Consider the following 18,356-nt stretch of genomic DNA (forward strand, 5'->3'; position numbering starts at 1 on the left):
TGCTCTCAGTGTACATAAAAGAAAAGATATGTTTGTCAAGAATCATGAACACTTAATGATTGTCACAGGGGTCAAATAAGCAACGAGGAAACAATATTAATAAATATCTTAAGGATACAAGCAGAAAGTTACAGTCATATGTGAGAAGAAATGGGTGATAGGAATGATGAAGAAAAAACTAGTAGTAATGGTAGAAACATAGAAGTCTGACGGCAGAAAAAGACCTCATGGTCCATCTAGTCTGCCCTTATATTATTTTCTGTATTTTATCTTAGGATGGATATATGTTTATCCCAGGCATTTTTAAATTCAGTTACTGTGGATTTATCTACCACGTCTGCTGGAAGTTTGTTCCAAGGATCTACTACTCTTTCAGTAAAATAATATTTTCTCATGTTGCTTTTGATCTTTCCCCCAAATAACTTCAGATTGTGTCCCCTTGTTCTTGGGTTCACTTTCCTATTAAAAACCCTTCCCTCCTGGACCTTATTTAACCCTTTAATATATTTAAATGTTTCAATCATGTCCCCCCTTTTCCTTCTGTCCTCCAGACTATAGAGATTGAGTTCATGAAGTCTTTCCTGATACGTTTTATGCTTAAGACCTTCCACCATTCTTGTAGCCCGTCTTTGGACCCGTTCAATTTTGTCAATATCTTTTTGTAGGTGAGGTCTCCAGAACTGAACACAGTATTCCAAATGTGGTCTCACCAGCGCTCTATATAGCAGGATCATAATCTCCCTCTTCCTGCTTGTTATACCTCTAGCTATGCAGTCAAGCATCCTAGTTGCTTTCCCTACTGCCCGACCACACTGCTCACCCATTTTGAGACTGTCAGAAATCACTACTCCTAAATCCTTTTCTTTTGAAGTATTTGCTAACACAGAACTGCCAATGCAATACTCAGATTGAGGATTCCTTTTCCCCCAAGTGCATTATTTTACATTTGCAAACATTAAACTGCAGTTTCCATTGCTTTGACCATTTATCTAGTAAAGCTAAATCATTTACCATATTAGAGACGCCTCCAGGAATATCAACCCTACTGCACACTTTAGAGTCATCGGCAATAGGCAAACCTTCCCTACCAAACCTTCCCTACCAAACCTTCCCTTATGTCACTCAGTGCAGACTTTGTAAATTGAAAGCAGATTATGAAAATACAATGAACACTGCTGGTAATCTTCGTACAGAATGAATTTTTTTTAAAGGGATTATCATCAAAACAACTGTGTATTCCCCACCTCACCCCCCCAATTCTGGAATCAAAACCGTCTTTCGTTATATATATTAAAAAAATCCCCTTCTTCACATTTGTTTCTCTCTTCATCCTCTTTTTGGCTAAGACAGGAAGAAATTTGGACTGTTTTGCCCTTGCATTTTTTGCTCCGATTAGATGCGTGGGAATGTGTGTTTTTTTTTCACACCTCTAAAGTCACAAGATCTTTCATGGTTTTGTATCTTTGTTTCTTTGGGTATTTTTTTGTTCAGAGTTTCATTTCGTTTCCACTGTGTGCCCCAACTCAAGTGTGTTGTTGGTCGGTTTGATGTGGCATCCCCAGGCTTCTTTAACTTATACATATTTAAACCTAAACACATACACAGTTGAGGGGGGCGTGGGAGGGAAAAACAAGAATATATTTTGTACAGACCGAATCATCCCAGATCAAGAAACAGCATTTTTTCCACTTAAATTAATGAATTTAATGAAATGCTATTCTTACGCTTAAGAAATACTCGGTCTGAATAGCCAAGAAATATTCGCAGTGATCGATAAAAGATTTGAGAGAGGAATATAGGAGGAATTTTTTTTAAAAAAAAAAGGATAGCAATTAAAGTATTGAAGCAACAAGAGACGATGGATAGGCTATATTTCTTCTTTATTGTTGTTTTGATTTGTTTTTCTCTCTCTCTCTCTCCTTTTTTATGGAGTTGACACAATAGGAAGTTAGGCAGGATAGAAAGAAAACGTCTTTTAATGAAAGGCTTCACTGCCAGAGAAGGGAAATGAGCTCTCTTCTTATAAACCAGGCTGTTGCTGCTAGGAAGACTATGACTGTCAGCTTCCAATTCACACCCTGGTGTGAAAAAGGGTGTGATTTTTATTTATTTTTTTAAAAAGCCCACACAAAAGAAGAAAAAGCTGCTAGGCTTTTGAAACAGGTGGCTGTTCCCCTCAACGTTGCAAAAAAAAAAGGAGAAGGAGGAAGAGGAGGAGGCGGAGAGGAGGGAGGGGGGAAGAAAGGAAGGAAGGAAGGAAAGAAGAAAGGAAGGAAAGGAAGGAAAGAAGAAAGGAAGGAAAGGAAAGGAAAGAGAGAAGGAAAGAAGAAAGGAAGGAAAGGAAGGAATGAAGGAAGGAAAGAGAGAGAGAGAGAAAGAAAGGAAGGAAGGAAGGAAGAGAGAGAGAGAGAAAGGAAGGAAGGAAGAGAGAGAGAGAAAGGAAGGAAGGAAAGGAAAGGAGAGAGAGAGAGAGAAAGGAAGGAAGGAAGGAAGAGAGAGAGAGAAAGGAAGGAAGAGAGAGAGAGAAAGGAAGGAAGGAAGGAAAGAAGAAAGGAAGGAAAGGAAAGGAGAGAGAGAGAGAGAAAGGAAGGAAAGAAGGAAGGAAAGGAAGGAAGGAAGGAAAGGAAGGAAAGAGAGAGAGAGAGAGAAAGAAAGGAAGGAAGGAAAGGAAGAGAAAGAAAGGAAAGAAAGAAAGGGAGAGAGAGAGAGATAGAGATAGATAGAGAGAGAGAGAGAGAGAGAGAAAGAAAGAAAGAACCCAGCTTTAGAAAACAGGAAGGAAAAGAAAGAAAGTTTTAACTGACAGACGGCAGAAGAGGAGAAATCAAGAGCTGGGCTTTCAGGAAATCAGGGGAAGGAAGGTGACCCCCAATAGACTGGTAATCTTTGACTTAAATCCATTCATTTATCCACTGTTGAAAAGTTTCAATAGCACTGGGGAAAAAAGAGACTCGCACATACAACCACCCCAAGACCTTATGATAAAAATTCAGGCCCTTGGCAGCTGGCATGGATGTACGACAATCCTGGTGTTTGTGTGTAACGTGATGGCTCTTTGTGACTTTCTTAGATGGACTTCCATTCCATCTCCATTCCATTCCAATCCATCTCTATCCTACTCTTACACTATGTATTCCATTCCAGCTATACATTAGTTTGTTTTGGGGTTTATTTGGTTCCTCTCAAACAGGAAATGCTCCTTTTCTTTAGATGGCAGGATGAATATAATTTATTATATAATCTACCTTTCGGGCCTCCGGGCCTCTAACTGCCGTTGGGTAGCTAATTCTAACCAGGTCTCCCCCCGTGTGTGGGTTGTTTCTCCTTAGCAGCAGCAAAAGGAGAATGTCCTTCCTACGTTTGAGAAGATGCAGCAACATTGGGACTCCAATCTCCTCTTGCGGTTCCCAGTTGCTGTGCCGAGACGGTCAAGGAAGTCAGGCCTCCCCTCGGAGACGGTTCACGTCTCGGCCAAGCCTTCGCTCACGGGCATGCTAATGTGGGCTGTGAGCAGCGGCTGATGGTCGCCTTCCTTGAGCACAAACACCTGCAGGGGGAAAAGAGAGAGAGAGAGGTCTGAAGGTCAAAGGGCATCAAAGAGGAGGATGGGGGGCGTATGGAATTGTTCCCTTTTGGAGCACAGAAAGACAGACAGGGTCCCGCAGAAGGAATTGAGGACCGAGATAATAGCAATAGCATTTAGACTATTGTTCGATCAGCTTTGTGTGTGTGTGTGTGTGTGTGTGTGTGTTGCAGAAGGAAAAAATGAGAAGGAAGGAAGGAAGGAAGGAAGGAAGGAAGGAAGGAAGGAAGGAAGGAACCTTGGAGGTCTTCTAGTCTAACCCCCTGCTCAAGCAGGAAGCCCTATAGTATATATCCTTTGTTCTTTCCTTCCTTTCTCTCTCCCTTTCTCCTTCCCTCTTCTCTTTCCCTTCCTTCCCTCCCTCCCTCAATCCTTATTTCCTTCCTTTTCTTTTTTCCTTCCTTCCATCTCTCCCTCCTTCTTTTATTCCTTCCTTTTTCCTTCCCTCTCTCCTTCCTTCCTTTCTTGCTCCCATCCATTCCACCTTCCACCCTCTCTCCCTCCCCATTCCCCTCTTCCTCCCTCCCTCCTTGTTGGTTGTTTCTTTCTTTCCTTCTTTTGCTTTGGAAATCACAGTCGTTGCATCTAAGGAGCTCACAATTATACTTCTTTTCCTTCTCTTGCTTTATAGCAATAGCATTTAGACTTACAGTATATACCGCTTCACAGTGCTTTTACACCCCTCTCTAAGCGGTTTACAGAATCAGCCTCTTGCCCCCAACAATCTGGGTCCTCGTTTTTACCCACCTCGGAAGGATGGAAGGCTGAGTCCACCGGTGGTGGGATTTGAACTGCTGAACGACAGCTAGCAGTCAGCTGAAGGAGCCTGCAGTGCCGCACTCTAACCACTGCGCCATCCCGGCTCAACTAGATTTCTCCCAATAGCAAAATGGGGGAGGGAGGGGAGGGGAGGGAAAGGGGATTTGATGGGTTAGCGAGGTGGCTCAGTGGTGAGAACGCAGACACGGTCATTGCCACCATACAAGCAGCACGTCGACCTTCTACCAGACGTATTTATCAAGCCACATGGGCGGCCTTTTGTAATTTTTGCACAATCCAAGAGGTTGATCCTCAATCTGCTACGCCTGACATAGTTTTAAGATTTCTTCAGTCAGGTCTAGATAAAGGACTGGCACCCAACACTTTAAGGAGACATGTGGCGGCTCTATCTACCATCTTAGTCTGGGACTTCAACCGCCCCCTATCAAGGCATCCTTGGATTAGGGACTTCTTAAAAGGGGCCTTAAACATCTGTCCAGCAAAAATTCATAGATTCCCATCTTGGGATTTAACTCTAGTATTAGAGTCATTAACAGGGCCCCCGTTTGAACCTCTTAGAACGATTGACTTACACCCTTTGTCAATAAAAACTGCCTTTCTAGTAGCTATCACATCAGCTAAACTCTGCCAACTGCCAACAGTTCGATCCTGCTATGTGTGTCCCAAGGTCATGTGATTTTTGCAACCATTTTGAATAAACGGCTGTCATAGAAACATAGACACATAGAAGATGGACGGCAGAAAAAGACCTCATAGTCCATCCAGTCTGTCCTTATACTATTTCCTGTATTTATCTTAGGATGGATATATAGTGGTACCTCTACTTAAGAACTTTTCTAGATAAGAACTGGGCGTTCAAGATCTTTTTTGCCTCTTGTTAAGAACCATTTTCTACTTAAGAACCCGAGCCCATAAAAATTTCCCAGGAAATTTGAGAGCGGCATGAAGGCCCGGCCAGTTTCCTTCCATTCCCTCTTTAATCCCGGGCATCTCGGGCTTTTCTGGGCTGCCAGAGGAGCCTTTCGGTGGCGCTTAAGGAGGCTTTGGCAGCCCAGAGCGAACGGAGCGTTTTCCTTTCTCTGGGCACCACCTCAGAGTCCCTCTTTTTTTTTAAGCCTTAAAGTTTTAGATTTTTTAAATTTCCCCTCCCCTCACCTTCTTCCTTCAGCAGCGACTGTCCTCCCCCTCCTCTTCTTCCTCCTCTTCCTCCCATACAAATTCTGAGCTTTTATTTCTTTCCTAATGGGTTTGGCCGCATTATTTGCTTTTACGTTGATTCCTATGGGGGAAATTGCTTCTACTTAAAGAACTTTTCTACTTAAGAACCTGGTCACGGAACGAATTAAGTTCGTAAGTAGAGGTACCACTGTAAGTTTATCCCTGGCATGTTTAAATTCAGTTCCTGTGGATTTACCAACCACGTCTGCTGGAAGTTTGTTCCAAGCCTCTTTTACTCTTTCAAATATTTTCTCACATTGCCTCTGATCTTTCCCCCAACTAACTTCAGATTGTGCCCCCTTGTTCTTGTGTTCACTTTCCTATTAAAAACACTTCTCTCCTGAACCTTATTTAACCCTTTAACATATTTAAATGTTTCGATCGTGTCCCCCCTTTCCCTTCTGTCCTCCAGACTAAACAGATTGAGTTCATTTCCTGATAAGTTTTGTGCTGAAGACCTCCCACCATTTTTGGAACCCACTCCAATCTTTTCTTGAACACCTCCAGTGTTGGAGCACCCACAACTTCTGTCCCATCGATAAACTGATCTCACGGTCCAGAAATTCCTCCTTAGTTCCAGGTTGCTCCTCTCCTTGTTTAGTTTCCATCCATGGCTTCGTGTGTTGCAGTGCTTTGCAGAATAGGTTGACCGCCCCTTTTCTTTATGTCAGCTCCTCAAATATTGGAAGGCTGGTTTCATTGATCCGTCTTTTCCATTAAGCCTTCTTTTTTTTCTTTAAACAAAAGGATTGGAGGGTGGTGGGGCTTGAGAATGGTGGGGAAACCCAACTTAAGGTCACCAACCTTGATAACATCCGAGATGGCTTGGTTGCTGAGACACTCGACGAAAGTGGTCAATGGATAATTCAATCCTGGGATCAACATTGGAGCCTGAAGAGAAAGTTTATTTATTTTATTTATTTTGTCCAATACACAATGAGGGTTTTAGTGGGTATATATCTATGTACACAGAGTAAAATACATGATGAAGGTTATAGAGGAGATACTCATAGTAAAAAAATCTAAGAAAAAATAGAAAAGAAGATATTGGAATAGAACATATCAATGAAAGAATAGAAGAAGAGATATAGGAATAGAAGAAAGGTATAGGAGATATAGGAGAGCAATAGGACAGAGGACGGAAGGCACTCTAGTGCACTTGTACCTGCCCCTTACTGACCTCTTAGGAATCAGGAGAGGTCAACAGTGGATAGACTAAGGGTAAAGTTTTATTTATTTTATTTATTTATTTTGCCCAATACACAATGAGAGTTTTAGTGGGTATATACCGTATATATATATATGACGGTCTTGGTATGTTTGGGTTTCTTCCCGTGTAGGATTTGGAAATTTCTGGCGACGTTTCGATGAGGTCCCACTCATCATCTTCAGGCTGGTGTTTCTGTCCTTGTTCTAAGGCGAACACTGCGAGACCTAGAACGAGGACAGAAACACCAGCCTGAAGATGATGAGTGGGACCTTATCGAAACGTCGCCAGAAATTTCCAAATCCTACACGGGAAGAAACGGGTTTTGCCCTGTGTAATATTTTGCATGTCTATGCAACGTTTCGGTGAAATCACATTCACCATCATCAGGCTGAAGTTCCAAGCTTCGTGTTGTTGTAGCTTGGAACTTCAGCCTGATGATGGTGAATGTGATTTCACCGAAACGTCGCATAGACATGCAAAATATTACATTCACCATCATCAGGCTGAAGTTCCAAGCTTCGTGTTGTTGTAGCTTGGAACTTCAGCCTGATGATGGTGAATGTGATTTCACCGAAACGTCGCATAGACATGCAAAATATTACACAGGGCAAAACCCGAACTCAGAACAATCTACATACATATACCCGTGAAAATTTACGAAAACAAACAAATATATATATATATATATATATTTGTTTTCGTAAATTTTCACGGGTATATGTATGTAGATTGTTCTGAGTTCGGGTTTTGCCCTGTGTAATGTTTTGCATGTCTATGCGACGTTTCGGTAAAATCACATTTACCATCATCAGGCTGGAGTTCCAATCTCTGTGTTTTTGCAAAAACACAGAGATTGGAACTCCAGCCTGATGATGGTAAATGTGATTTTACCGAAACGTCGCATAGACATGCAAAACATTACACAGGGCAAAACCCGAACTCAGAACAATCTACATATATATATATATATATATATATATATATATATATATATATATATATATATATATATATATATATATATTCGTAGATTTTCATGGGTATATGTATGTAGATTGTTCTGAGTTCGGGGCAAAACCCGAACTCAGAACAATCTACATATATATATATATATATGTAAAATACATGATGAAGGTTATAGAGGAGATACTCATAGTAGAATATATCTAAGAAAGAATAGAAAAGAAGGTATAGTAATAGAACATATCAATGAAAGAATAGAAGAAGAGATATAGGAATAGAAGAAAGGTATAGGAGATGTAGGAGAGCAATAGGACAGGGGACGGAAGGCACTCTAGTGTTGCAAAGAGAAATAAATGCAGGTAATCCTCAGCTTACAAGCATTTGTTTGGTTACCAATTGAAGTTAACAACGTAGTGCCAACGAGAAAAATCAAGGGGAAGGAGAGATCCAGAGAAGGACACGGTGTTACCTTGAAGAACGGACGCTCGACAGAATAATGGCTTTCGTTGTAAATGAAGCAGATGAGAAGATTTGCTATCGCGCGATTCTCGGACATGTTCTGGAGGTTAAGGCAGAGTTTGAAAACGGGGCCCATGCCCTGCACCTGGAGGAAGAGGAAGAGGAGGAGGAAGAGGAAGCCGTATTAAATGAGGACAAAGGATCAGAAAAAAAATTCTATCCAAAATGTTTAACTATTTACTACAACTTGAGAAGTCTGAAGAGATTGTGAAAAAGATAATATGATAGGCATGGGCAAAAAAAATTGGTTACACTATTCAACTAGATGATTGGGAAAAAGTATGGACGAAAAAATTATAAATTGACTATGACGGCATGGTAAAGTGGTCCCTCTACCTAAGAAGGTCTCTACTTACGAACCTTTCTAGAGAGGAACCGGGTGTTCAAGATTTTTTTTGCCTCTTCTCAAGAATTATTTTCCACTTACAAACCTGAGCCTCCGAAAGTGTAACCGGAAAAGGCAGGGAGAAGCCTCCGTGGGGCCTCTCTAGGAATCTCCTGGAATGAAACAGGGCTGGAAAAGGCAGGGAGAAGCCTCCGTGGGGCCTCTCTGGGAATCTCCTGGGAGGCAACAGGGCTGGAAAAGGTGGGGAGAAGCCTCCGTGGGGCCTCTCTGGGAATCTCATGGGAGGAAACAGGGCTGGAAAAGGTGGGGAGAAGCCTCCGTGGGTCCTCTCTAGGAATCTCCTGGAGGAAACAAGGCTGGAAAAGGCAGGGATAAGCCTCCGTGGGTCCTCTCTAGGAATCTCCTGGAGGAAACAGGGCCTCCACCCTCCCTGTGGTTCCCCCAATCGCACGCATTATTTGCTTTTACATTAATTCCAATGAGAAAAATTGCTTCTTCTTACAAACTTTTCTACTTAAGAACCTGGTCACGGAACGAATTAAGTTCGTAAGTAGAAGTACCACTGTACAAAGAGAATCTTTATAAAATGTATTATCGCTGGCATCCAGTTCGAAAGTATGTAAAAAATGCAAGAAGACCAATAGGGACCCCTTTGGGTGGGATGGTCAACAGCGTAGCTTGCATCTTCGACGTTGAGTCATGCTGGTCACATGACCATGGAGGCGTCTTTGGACAGCGCTGGCTCCTTGGCTTAGAAAAGGAGACGAGCAGCACCCCCTAGAGCAGGGAACGACTAGCATATACCTGGGAGGGGACCCTCTACCTTTGCCTTAAGCAAATCAGGGCATGAAATCTCTCCAGGAGACAGGGGGAGGGCTGTCTGGAGCATTTTGGGAGTTGAAGTGGCTAAGGTTCTTGGCAGAGTCTCCTGCTTGGGCAGGGGGCGAGGTGGGGGTGGACTAGATGACCTACAAGGTACCTTCCAGCTCTGTTAATCTGAATCTAACCTTTTAGATCTGGATCTAATCTAATTGTAATGCTTGCAAGAATTGGGTGTGTCTATAAAGTCTATAAAGAGCCAGGGTGGCCCAGCAGGAAGAGTGCTTTACTGCAGGCCACTGAAGCTGACTGTAGATCTGTAGGTCAGCGGTTCAAATCTCATCACTGGCTCAAGGTTGACTCAGCCTTCCATCCTTCCAAGGTGGGTCTAATGAGGACCCGGATTGTGGGGACAATAGGCTGGCTCTGTTAAAAAAGTGCTATTGCTAACAAGTTGTAAGCCGCCCTGAGTCTAAGGAGAAGGGCAGCATAAAAATCGAATGAATGAATGAATGAATGAATGAATGAATGAATGAAAGAATTTTAATGAAAAGAAGGACCAGGGGGGACATAATAGCAGTCCTCCAATATCTCAGGGGTTGCCACAAAGGAGAGGGAGTCAGGCTATTCTCCAAAGCATCTGAGGACAGAGCAAGAAGCAATGGGTGGAAACTAAACAAGGAATGAAGCAACTTAGAACTAAGGGGAAAATTCCTGACAGTTGATCATTGGAACAGCTTGCCTCCAGAAGTGGTGAATGCTCCAACACTGGAAGTTTTTAAGAAGATGTTGGATAACCATCTGTCTGAAGTGGTGTAGGGTCTCCTGCCCAAGCAGGGGGTTGGACTAGAAGACCACCAAGGTCCCTTCCGACTCTGTTGTTGTTATTATTATTATTGTAATCTGAATCTAAGCTCAAGAAAACATCGTTTGATAACCCGTTTTAAAAGCATGGACTTCAACTTTCAGAATTCTCCCTCCAAACAAATGGCACCAAATTGCAAAACAATCTTGACAGTATTGATATAATATAAAGATGTGTTTGAGGCCCAAGACACCCATGAGCTCATCCAGGATCTCTCAGTGGTTTCCTCACCACGGCGTTCAGCTTGAGTGGTTCCTGCAGGGACTCCGAGACAGGGGCCATGCTGCACTCCAGCGCCCGGACGTAGGCACGGGCCGCCGTGAGACGGATGCGGCTGAGGTCGGTCTGAAAGACTTGGTGCATGGCTGGGAATGGGGAGAAGAGAGGAGGATGAACGGAAGGCAAGTGGAGGAGCCCTTCTATTCTACCCCCTCTTGCCATAGAGGCCAGTGAGGGCAAACCTATGGCACAGGCGCCACAGGTGGCACGCGGAGCCGTATCTGCTGGCACGTGAGCCGCTGCCCTAGCTCAGCTCCAATATTTGTTTATTTTACTTATTGATTTATTAGATTTGTATGCCGCCCCTCTCCGTAGACTCGGGGCGGCTCACAACAACAATAACACAATATATAACAAATCTAATAATTAAAAGTCACTAAAAACCCCGTATCAAAAAGCAAAACATACACACAAACATACCATGCATAAACTGTATAGGCCCGGGGGAGATGTCTCAGTTAATAATAATAATAATAATAATAATAATTATTATTATTATTATTATTATTATTATTTATTAGATTTGTATGCCGCCCCTCTCCAAAGACTCGGGGCGGCTCACAACAATAATCAAAGACAATATAACATTGCAACAAATCTAATATTAAAAGAGAAAGATATATAAAACCCCAACAATTAAAAACCATGCAACACATACATACCAAAACATAAAATATTAAAGCCTTAGGGAGGTGTCTCAGTTCCCCCATGCCTGACGGCAGAGGTGGGTTTTAAGAAGTTTACGAAAGACAAGGAGGCTGGGGCCAATTCTAATCTCCGGGGGTAGCTGGTTCCAGAGGGCCGCAGCCACCACAGAGAAGGCTCTTCGCTTGGATCCCGCCAGACGACATTGTTTCATCGATGGGACCCGGAGAAGGCCGACTCTGTGGGACCTAATGTCACACCAACACTCCGCAGTCTGCATTGGTTGCCGATCAGTTTCCGGTCACAATTCAAAGTGTTGATCATGACCTATAAAGCCAGTTAGTAACACGGTTTTTAAGTGAATTTGGCTCCTTTTATTTGTCAGAAAGTCATGAAAGGGGGAATGATGAGACCCCCACCAAGGGACACTGAAAAATGTTTAAATAGCACAAGGCGGTTGCAAAGCGCCTCAATTTTGATCATGGGGCCATGGGTCGCTGCAGAGGTCATTAAGTTTGAAAAGCAGTCATAAGTCATAGAATATAGCAGCGTTTCCCAACCGGTGTGCCGCGGCACAGTAGTGTGCCGCGAGACACGGTCAGGTGTGCCGCAGGAAGCTCCAGGTGGGCGGGGCACTGCCAGTGCCTCCGACCTGGAGCTTCCACTCGCAGCCCGATGCAGCTGTTTCTGGCTGGGCCCCAAAGAAGGAAGGCGGGAAAAAGGAGGCAGGGGCGGGGAGGTCCAGCAGTAGGAGTAAAGGGAGCCGCGGCCGCCCCTGCCTCCCCACGGTGCCTCTGGCCAAACGCGCCCCTGGCTTCTCTGCCCTGCCCCATTGCCCGCCCGATCCGCCCCCTCTCCTCCTCCGCCGCCGCCGCCTCCTGTCTTGGGGCGTGATCCGCCCCCTCTCCTTCGCTGCCGGAGAGAGAATGGAAGGCGCCGTTGTCTTCGCCTCCGCCCGCCGGCTCCCCTCGCCCTCCCAGACGTCCCCAGCGCCCGGCCACGCGCCGCCTCCTGTTAGCCCAGCCGACCTTTCCCTGCTGCCGTTTTCTCTTCATGGCGCAAAGCCACACAGTCCCGGACTCCCGGATCGCTCGCTTCTCCGGTCAGCAAAGCCATCTGCCCAGGAAAGCGCCGCGCTTGCTGGCCGGAAAAGCGAGCAATCCGGGAGTCCGGGACTGTGTGGCTTTGCGCCATGAAGAGAAAACGGCAGCAGGGAAAGGTCAGCCGGGCTAACGGGAGGCGGCGCGTGGCCGGGCGCTGGGAACGTCTGGGAGGGCGAGGAGGCTGATGGCTGCTGTTGCCTCTTAGCTGCAGAGCCGGCGGGTGGAGGCGAAGACAACGGCGCCCTCCATTCTCTCTCCAGCTCTCTCTCTCTCTTTCTTTTTCTCTCTGTTGCCGGCATGGTGAACGAGAGAGAAAGAGAGAGAGAGAAAAAGGAGGGGAGAGAGAATGAGAGAGAAAGAAAGCAAGAGAAAGAGAGGGAAAGAAAGCAAGAGAGAGAAAGAGAGGGGGGAAGGAGGGAGAGGGAAAGACATGGAGGGAGAGAAGGAGGGAGAGAGAAAGAGCAAAAAAGAGGAAGAAAGAAAGAGGGATGGAGAGAGAGAAAGAAGGGAAGGAAGAGAGAGAAAGAGGGAGGGAGAAATAGAGTGAAAGGGAGGAAGATATTTTTTTTTTGTCCAAACTTTTCTTTAGCCCCGCCCCCCGCCCCCCCTTCAGTGTTCCCCAGAATTTTGAAAATATTAATAATGTGCCGCGGCTCAAAAAAGGTTGGGAAACACTGGAATATAGAATAGAATAGAATAAAATAGAATAGAATAGGAATAGGAATAGAATAGAATAGAACAGAATTCTTTATTGGCCAAGTGTGATTGGACACACAAGGAATTTGTCTTTGGTGCAGATGCTCTCAGTGTACATAAGAGAAAATATAGATTTATCAAGAATCATGAGGTACAACACTTAATGATTGTCATGGGATGAAATAAGCAATGAGGAAACAATCAATATTAATAAAAATCTTAAGGATAAGAAGCAACAGGTTACAGTCATACGGTCCTAAGTGGGAGGAAATGGGTGATAGGAATGATGAGAAAAACTAGTAGAATAGAAGTGCAGATTTAGTAGAAAGTCTGACAGTGTTGAGGGGATTATTTGTTTAGCAGAGCGATGGCATTTGGGAAAAACTGTCCTTGTGTCTAGTTGTCTTGGTGTGCAGTGCTCTGTAGCGACGTTTTGAAGGTAGGAGTTGAAACAGTTTATCTCCAGGATGCGAGGGGTCAGTCAATATTTTCCCCACCCTCTTTTTGACTCGTGCAGTGTACAGGTCCTCAATAGACAGCCATTGTTTTTTGTATTATTATTTTTTTAAAAAAAATTATTTATTCTATTCTTTTGTATTATATTTTATATTATTTTTTTTAATCTGCATTGTGGGTTTTACAATGTTTTTTTTTAAATTGTTTGGTAATTATATTTGACTTCTACTAAATCTGCACTTCTATTCTACTAGTTTTTCTCATCATTCCTATCACCCATTTCCTCCCAGTTAGGACTGTATGACTGTAACTTGTTGCTTATATCCTAAGATTTTTTATTAATATTGCTTCTTCATTGCTTATTTGACCCCTATGACAATCATTAAGTGTTGTACCACATGATTCTTGACAAATGTATATCTTATTTTATGGACGCTGAAAGCATAGGCACCAAGACAAATTCCTTGTGTGTCCAATCACACTTGGCCAATAAAAATTCTATTCTATTCTATTCTATTCTTTTATTATTGTATCACGTTTTTATATTGTTGTATGGCGCCCTGAGTCCCAATGGGCTTGGGCGGCATACAAGTCGAAATAATAAATAAGGAAGTAAATAATAAATCTCCTGGCAATTGGTCCAAAATCACCCAGCAATTTTTGTGCCTAAGGTGGGATTAGAATTCAGCACACACACACTCTCTCTTTCTAACCCAGCACCTTCCCTGGACAATAAAGTGAGTGAGAGAGAGGGGGACCCTGGATTCTGCTTACCGACTCCACATTCTCGTTCCCGCAGTGTCTGGTCCACGTAGAGTTTTGTTTTCTTGGGCACGTTGAGTTTGGTGCTCTGGGCCACCGGAACGCCAGCAGTTGCGTCCCCCTTATGGAAAGTGCTGGTGCGTTTCAAGATCTTGATGAGGAGACCCCCACCTGGAGAGGATATAAAAGTTGGGGTGGGCGCAAGGTATGACGGAGAGTGATGTTGGGACTAGCAAAAGGGCAGTGAGGAACAACCAGGAGGATTTAAGATTTATTAGATTTGTATGAGGATGAGGGGACTGGAGGCTAAAACATAGGAAGAAGAAGTTTTCGGAGAGGGGCGGCATACAAATCTAAATAATAATAATAATAATAATAATAATAATCATCATCATCATCATCATAACGTTTGCGCAGGAACCAAGCACAGCTAGTCTAGTGAAGGACCAGGGGAGACATGAGAGCAGTATTCCAATATTTAGATTGGAATATCTAGGAGGCAATACGCATGGACAATTAGATCTTGGCCCCCTGGCCAATAAATGTGATGTATGGTTGTGATTTGAATTTGTTTGATTGATTTTTAATATATTGGGATTTTAGGTTATGTAGTTTAGAAACATAGAAGACTGACGGCAGAAAAAGACCTCATGGTCCATCTAGTCTGCCCTTATACTATTTCCTGTATTTTATCTTAGGATGGATCTATGTTTATCCCAGGCATGTTTACATTCAGTTACTGTGGATTTATCTACCACGTCTGCTGGAAGTTTGTTCCAAGGATCTACTGCTCTTTCAGTAAAATAATATTTTCTCATGTTGTTTTTGATCTTTCCCCCAACTAAGTTCAGATTGTGCCCCCATGTTCTTGTCTTCACTTTCCTATTAAAAACACTTCCCTCCTGAACTTTATTTAACCCTTTAATATATTTAAATGTTTCGATCATGTCCCCCCTTTTCCTTCTGTCCTCCAGACTATACAGATGGAGTCCATGAAGTCTTTCCTGATACGTTTTATGCTTAAGACCTTCCACCATTCTTGTAGCCCGTCTTTGGACCCGTTCAATTTTGTCAATATCTTTTTGTAGGTGAGGTCTCCAGAACTGGACACAGTATTATTCCAAATGGGGTCTCACCAGCACTCTATATAGCGGGATCACAATCTCCCTCTTCCTGCTTGTTATACCTCTAGCTATGCAGCCAAGCATCCTACTCGCTTTCCCTACCGCCTCACTGCACTGTTCACCCATTTTGAGACTGTCAGAAATCACTACCCCTAAATCCTTCTCTTCTGGGTGAACAGTGCAGTTTATTTAGATTTCTCTTTGTATTATGTAGTTTCATTAGATTTGTCTTTGCATTTATTGTTTTATATGCTGTGGAGCTGCCCCGAGTCTTCGGAGAGGGGCGGCATACAAATCCAATAAATGAATAAATATTTGAGGGGATGCTACAGAGAGGAGGGGGGTCAGGCTGTTCTCGATGGCACCCAAAGGCCAGAGAAGGAATAATGGATGGAAACTGACCAGGGAGAGACTCAACCTGGAAATAAGGAGAAATTTCCTAATGGTGAGAACAATCCACCAATGGAACAGAAGTTGCCTTCAGAAGTTGTGGGAGCTTCATCACTGGAAGCTTACAAGAAGAAACTGGACTGTGATCTTGGCTGTAGGGTCTCCTATTTGCGTGGGGGGTTGGGCTAGATGACCTCCAAGGTCCCTTCCAACTCTGTTAAAGAAATCTGTTAAAGTTAAGGCTAGCTGTCCTGCTCCCACAAATGATGGAAAGGCTTCGCTAGCCAACTTCACCTACATTCTGGCAAGAGGGAAGTTCCATGAGGCTGGGCTCCAGCACGGTTCCGAAACCCCCGGAAGACAAAACCTCCGGTTCCCATTGACCGACCCAGATCGGATCCCAAACCAAGCTCGTTTTTAACATTCACACCTTTGGTTGTCATGATGAGGGTGTTGTCCTCTCGTCCATAGTGGCCGAAAACGATGCTGGTGACCACGTCCTGCCAAGAATCGGGAAAGAAACAAGGGACAATTGGTCAGCAACGAAGGAGCGAAATTAGAAACCTTGAGAGGGGATGAGCTGGATATTTTTGCTGGGATCCTCCATGACAATATAGGTGTGAGAGGCTTTCTCAGCAGTCCTCGACTTACAACCGTCATGGAGCCTGCAGCGAGAGTCAATTCATTGTGATGTTTACAAAGTGGGACATTGCACGTCAGGCCTATCCATCCATTGCTTGTCTATCTATCTACCTATCTACCGATCTACCGATCTATCTATCTATCTATCTATCTATCTACCTACCTACCTACCTACCTACCTACCTACCTACCTACCTACCTATTATCTATCTATCTATCTATTATCTATCTATCTATCTATCTATCTATCTATTATCTATCTATTATCTATCTATCTATCTATCTATTATCTATCTATCCATCCATCCATCCATCCATCCATCCATCCATCCATCCATCCATCCATCTATTTACCTACTATATATATATATCCTTCCTATTATGTCTCTTTCTCTCTTTTTCATCCACCCTCCATCATCTATTTACCGTGTTTCCCTAAAAATAAGACCCTGTCTTATATTTGTTGAACCCTGCAATAAGCACTTGGCCTTATTGCCATGCACTCAAAAGCCCAATTGGGTTTATTATCAGTGAAAGTCTTATTTTGAGAAAAATAGGGTATCTCTCTCTCCCTCCCTCCCATCCATCCCTCCATCATCTATTTACTGTGTTTGCCCTGAAAATAAGACCCTGTCTTATATTTGTTGAACCCTGCAATAAGCACTTGGCCTTATTGCCACGCACTCAAATGCCTGATTGGGCTTATTATCAGGGGAGATCTTATTTTGAGGGAAACGGTATCAAAATGTATGACACTCGGGTATCACGCTGTTCATGCATTGATACGTTTGTAAAAAAAATATTATTATTATTATTTTATTTATTCATTCATTCATTCATTCATTCATTCATTCATTCATTCATTTATTTATTAGTTTGACTTCTATGCCCGAAGGACTCAGGGCAGCTCACCACAGTGTAAATTACAAGTAACAATAACAATCAAACGAAGTCGAGACAAAAACGAATGAATTTCTTAAACCCTAATTAAAACTGTTCAGCCGCACGCGTACTACTCATTCATATCAATTCATACACTTGGACAAGCTAGTACAGTGGTACCTCTACTTAAGAACGCCTCTATTTAAGAACTTTTCAAGATAACCGGATGTTCAAGATTTTTTGCCTCTTCTTAAAAACCATTTTCTATTTAAGAACCTGAGCCCGGAAAAAATTATCAGGAAATTTGAGAGCGGCATGAAGGACCGGCCGGTTTCCTGCCATTCCACCTGGGTTTCTCTCTCTGGCACAGTCAAAGTTTTGGATCCCCTTCTTCCTTCGGCAGCGACTCTCCTCCTCCTCTTCTTCTGCCTCCTCTTCCCACCCAAATTCCGAGCTTTTATTTCTTTCCTAATAACTTTGCATGCATTATTTGTTTTTACATTGATTCCTATGGGAAAAATTGCTTCTGCTTACAAACTTTTCTACTTAAGAACCTGGTCACGGAAGGAATTAAGTTCTTAAGTAGAAGTACCACTGTAGTTAGTTTAGGGTCCTCAAGCCTGCCAGCATAGCCAGGTCTTTGTGACTTTATGAAAAGCCAGCAGGTGGGGGCCATACGGATCTTGGGCGGGGGAGTTTATTTATTTATTTATTATTTAGATTTGTATGCCGCCCCTCTCCGCAGACTCGGGGCAGCTCACAGCAAAACAAAACAATTCATAACAAATCTAAATTGTAGTTTAAAATATTTAAAAACCCCATTTACTAAACAAACATACATACAAACATACCATGCATAAATTGTACATGCCCGGGGGAGATGTCTCAGTTCACCCATGCCTGACAACAAAGGTGGGTTTTAAGGAGCTTACAGAAGGCAAGGAGAGTAGGGGCAGTTCTAATCTCTGGGGCGAGTTGGTTCCAGAGGGCCGGGGCCGCCACAGAGAAGGGTCTTCCCCTGGGACCCGCCAACCGACATTGTTTAGTTGACGGGACCCGGAGAAGGCCCACTCT

The 18,356-nt window shown here is 43.4% G+C and overlaps 1 protein-coding gene across 2 annotated transcripts in view; it reads right to left on the minus strand.

The window, feature by feature from the left end:
* Positions 1-1,861: 1,861 nt before the first annotated feature.
* BBS1 (Bardet-Biedl syndrome 1) overlaps positions 1,862-18,356 on the minus strand; it is a 34,543-nt gene continuing 18,048 nt past the window's right edge. For both annotated transcript variants that reach the window (XM_070766795.1, XM_070766796.1), the window contains exons 12-17: positions 16,189-16,258; positions 14,257-14,415; positions 10,535-10,668; positions 8,224-8,358; positions 6,386-6,472; positions 1,862-3,547 (exon numbers count right to left, since the gene is read on the minus strand). In XM_070766795.1, coding sequence (XP_070622896.1) covers positions 3,461-3,547; positions 6,386-6,472; positions 8,224-8,358; positions 10,535-10,668; positions 14,257-14,415; positions 16,189-16,258 — 672 coding nt within the window. In that variant the 3' untranslated portion in view covers positions 1,862-3,460. The remainder of the gene's footprint in view (positions 3,548-6,385; positions 6,473-8,223; positions 8,359-10,534; positions 10,669-14,256; positions 14,416-16,188; positions 16,259-18,356) is intronic.

This window comes from Erythrolamprus reginae, chromosome 13 (assembly GCF_031021105.1).
Source record: "Erythrolamprus reginae isolate rEryReg1 chromosome 13, rEryReg1.hap1, whole genome shotgun sequence".
Taxonomy (NCBI): domain Eukaryota; kingdom Metazoa; phylum Chordata; class Lepidosauria; order Squamata; family Dipsadidae; genus Erythrolamprus; species Erythrolamprus reginae.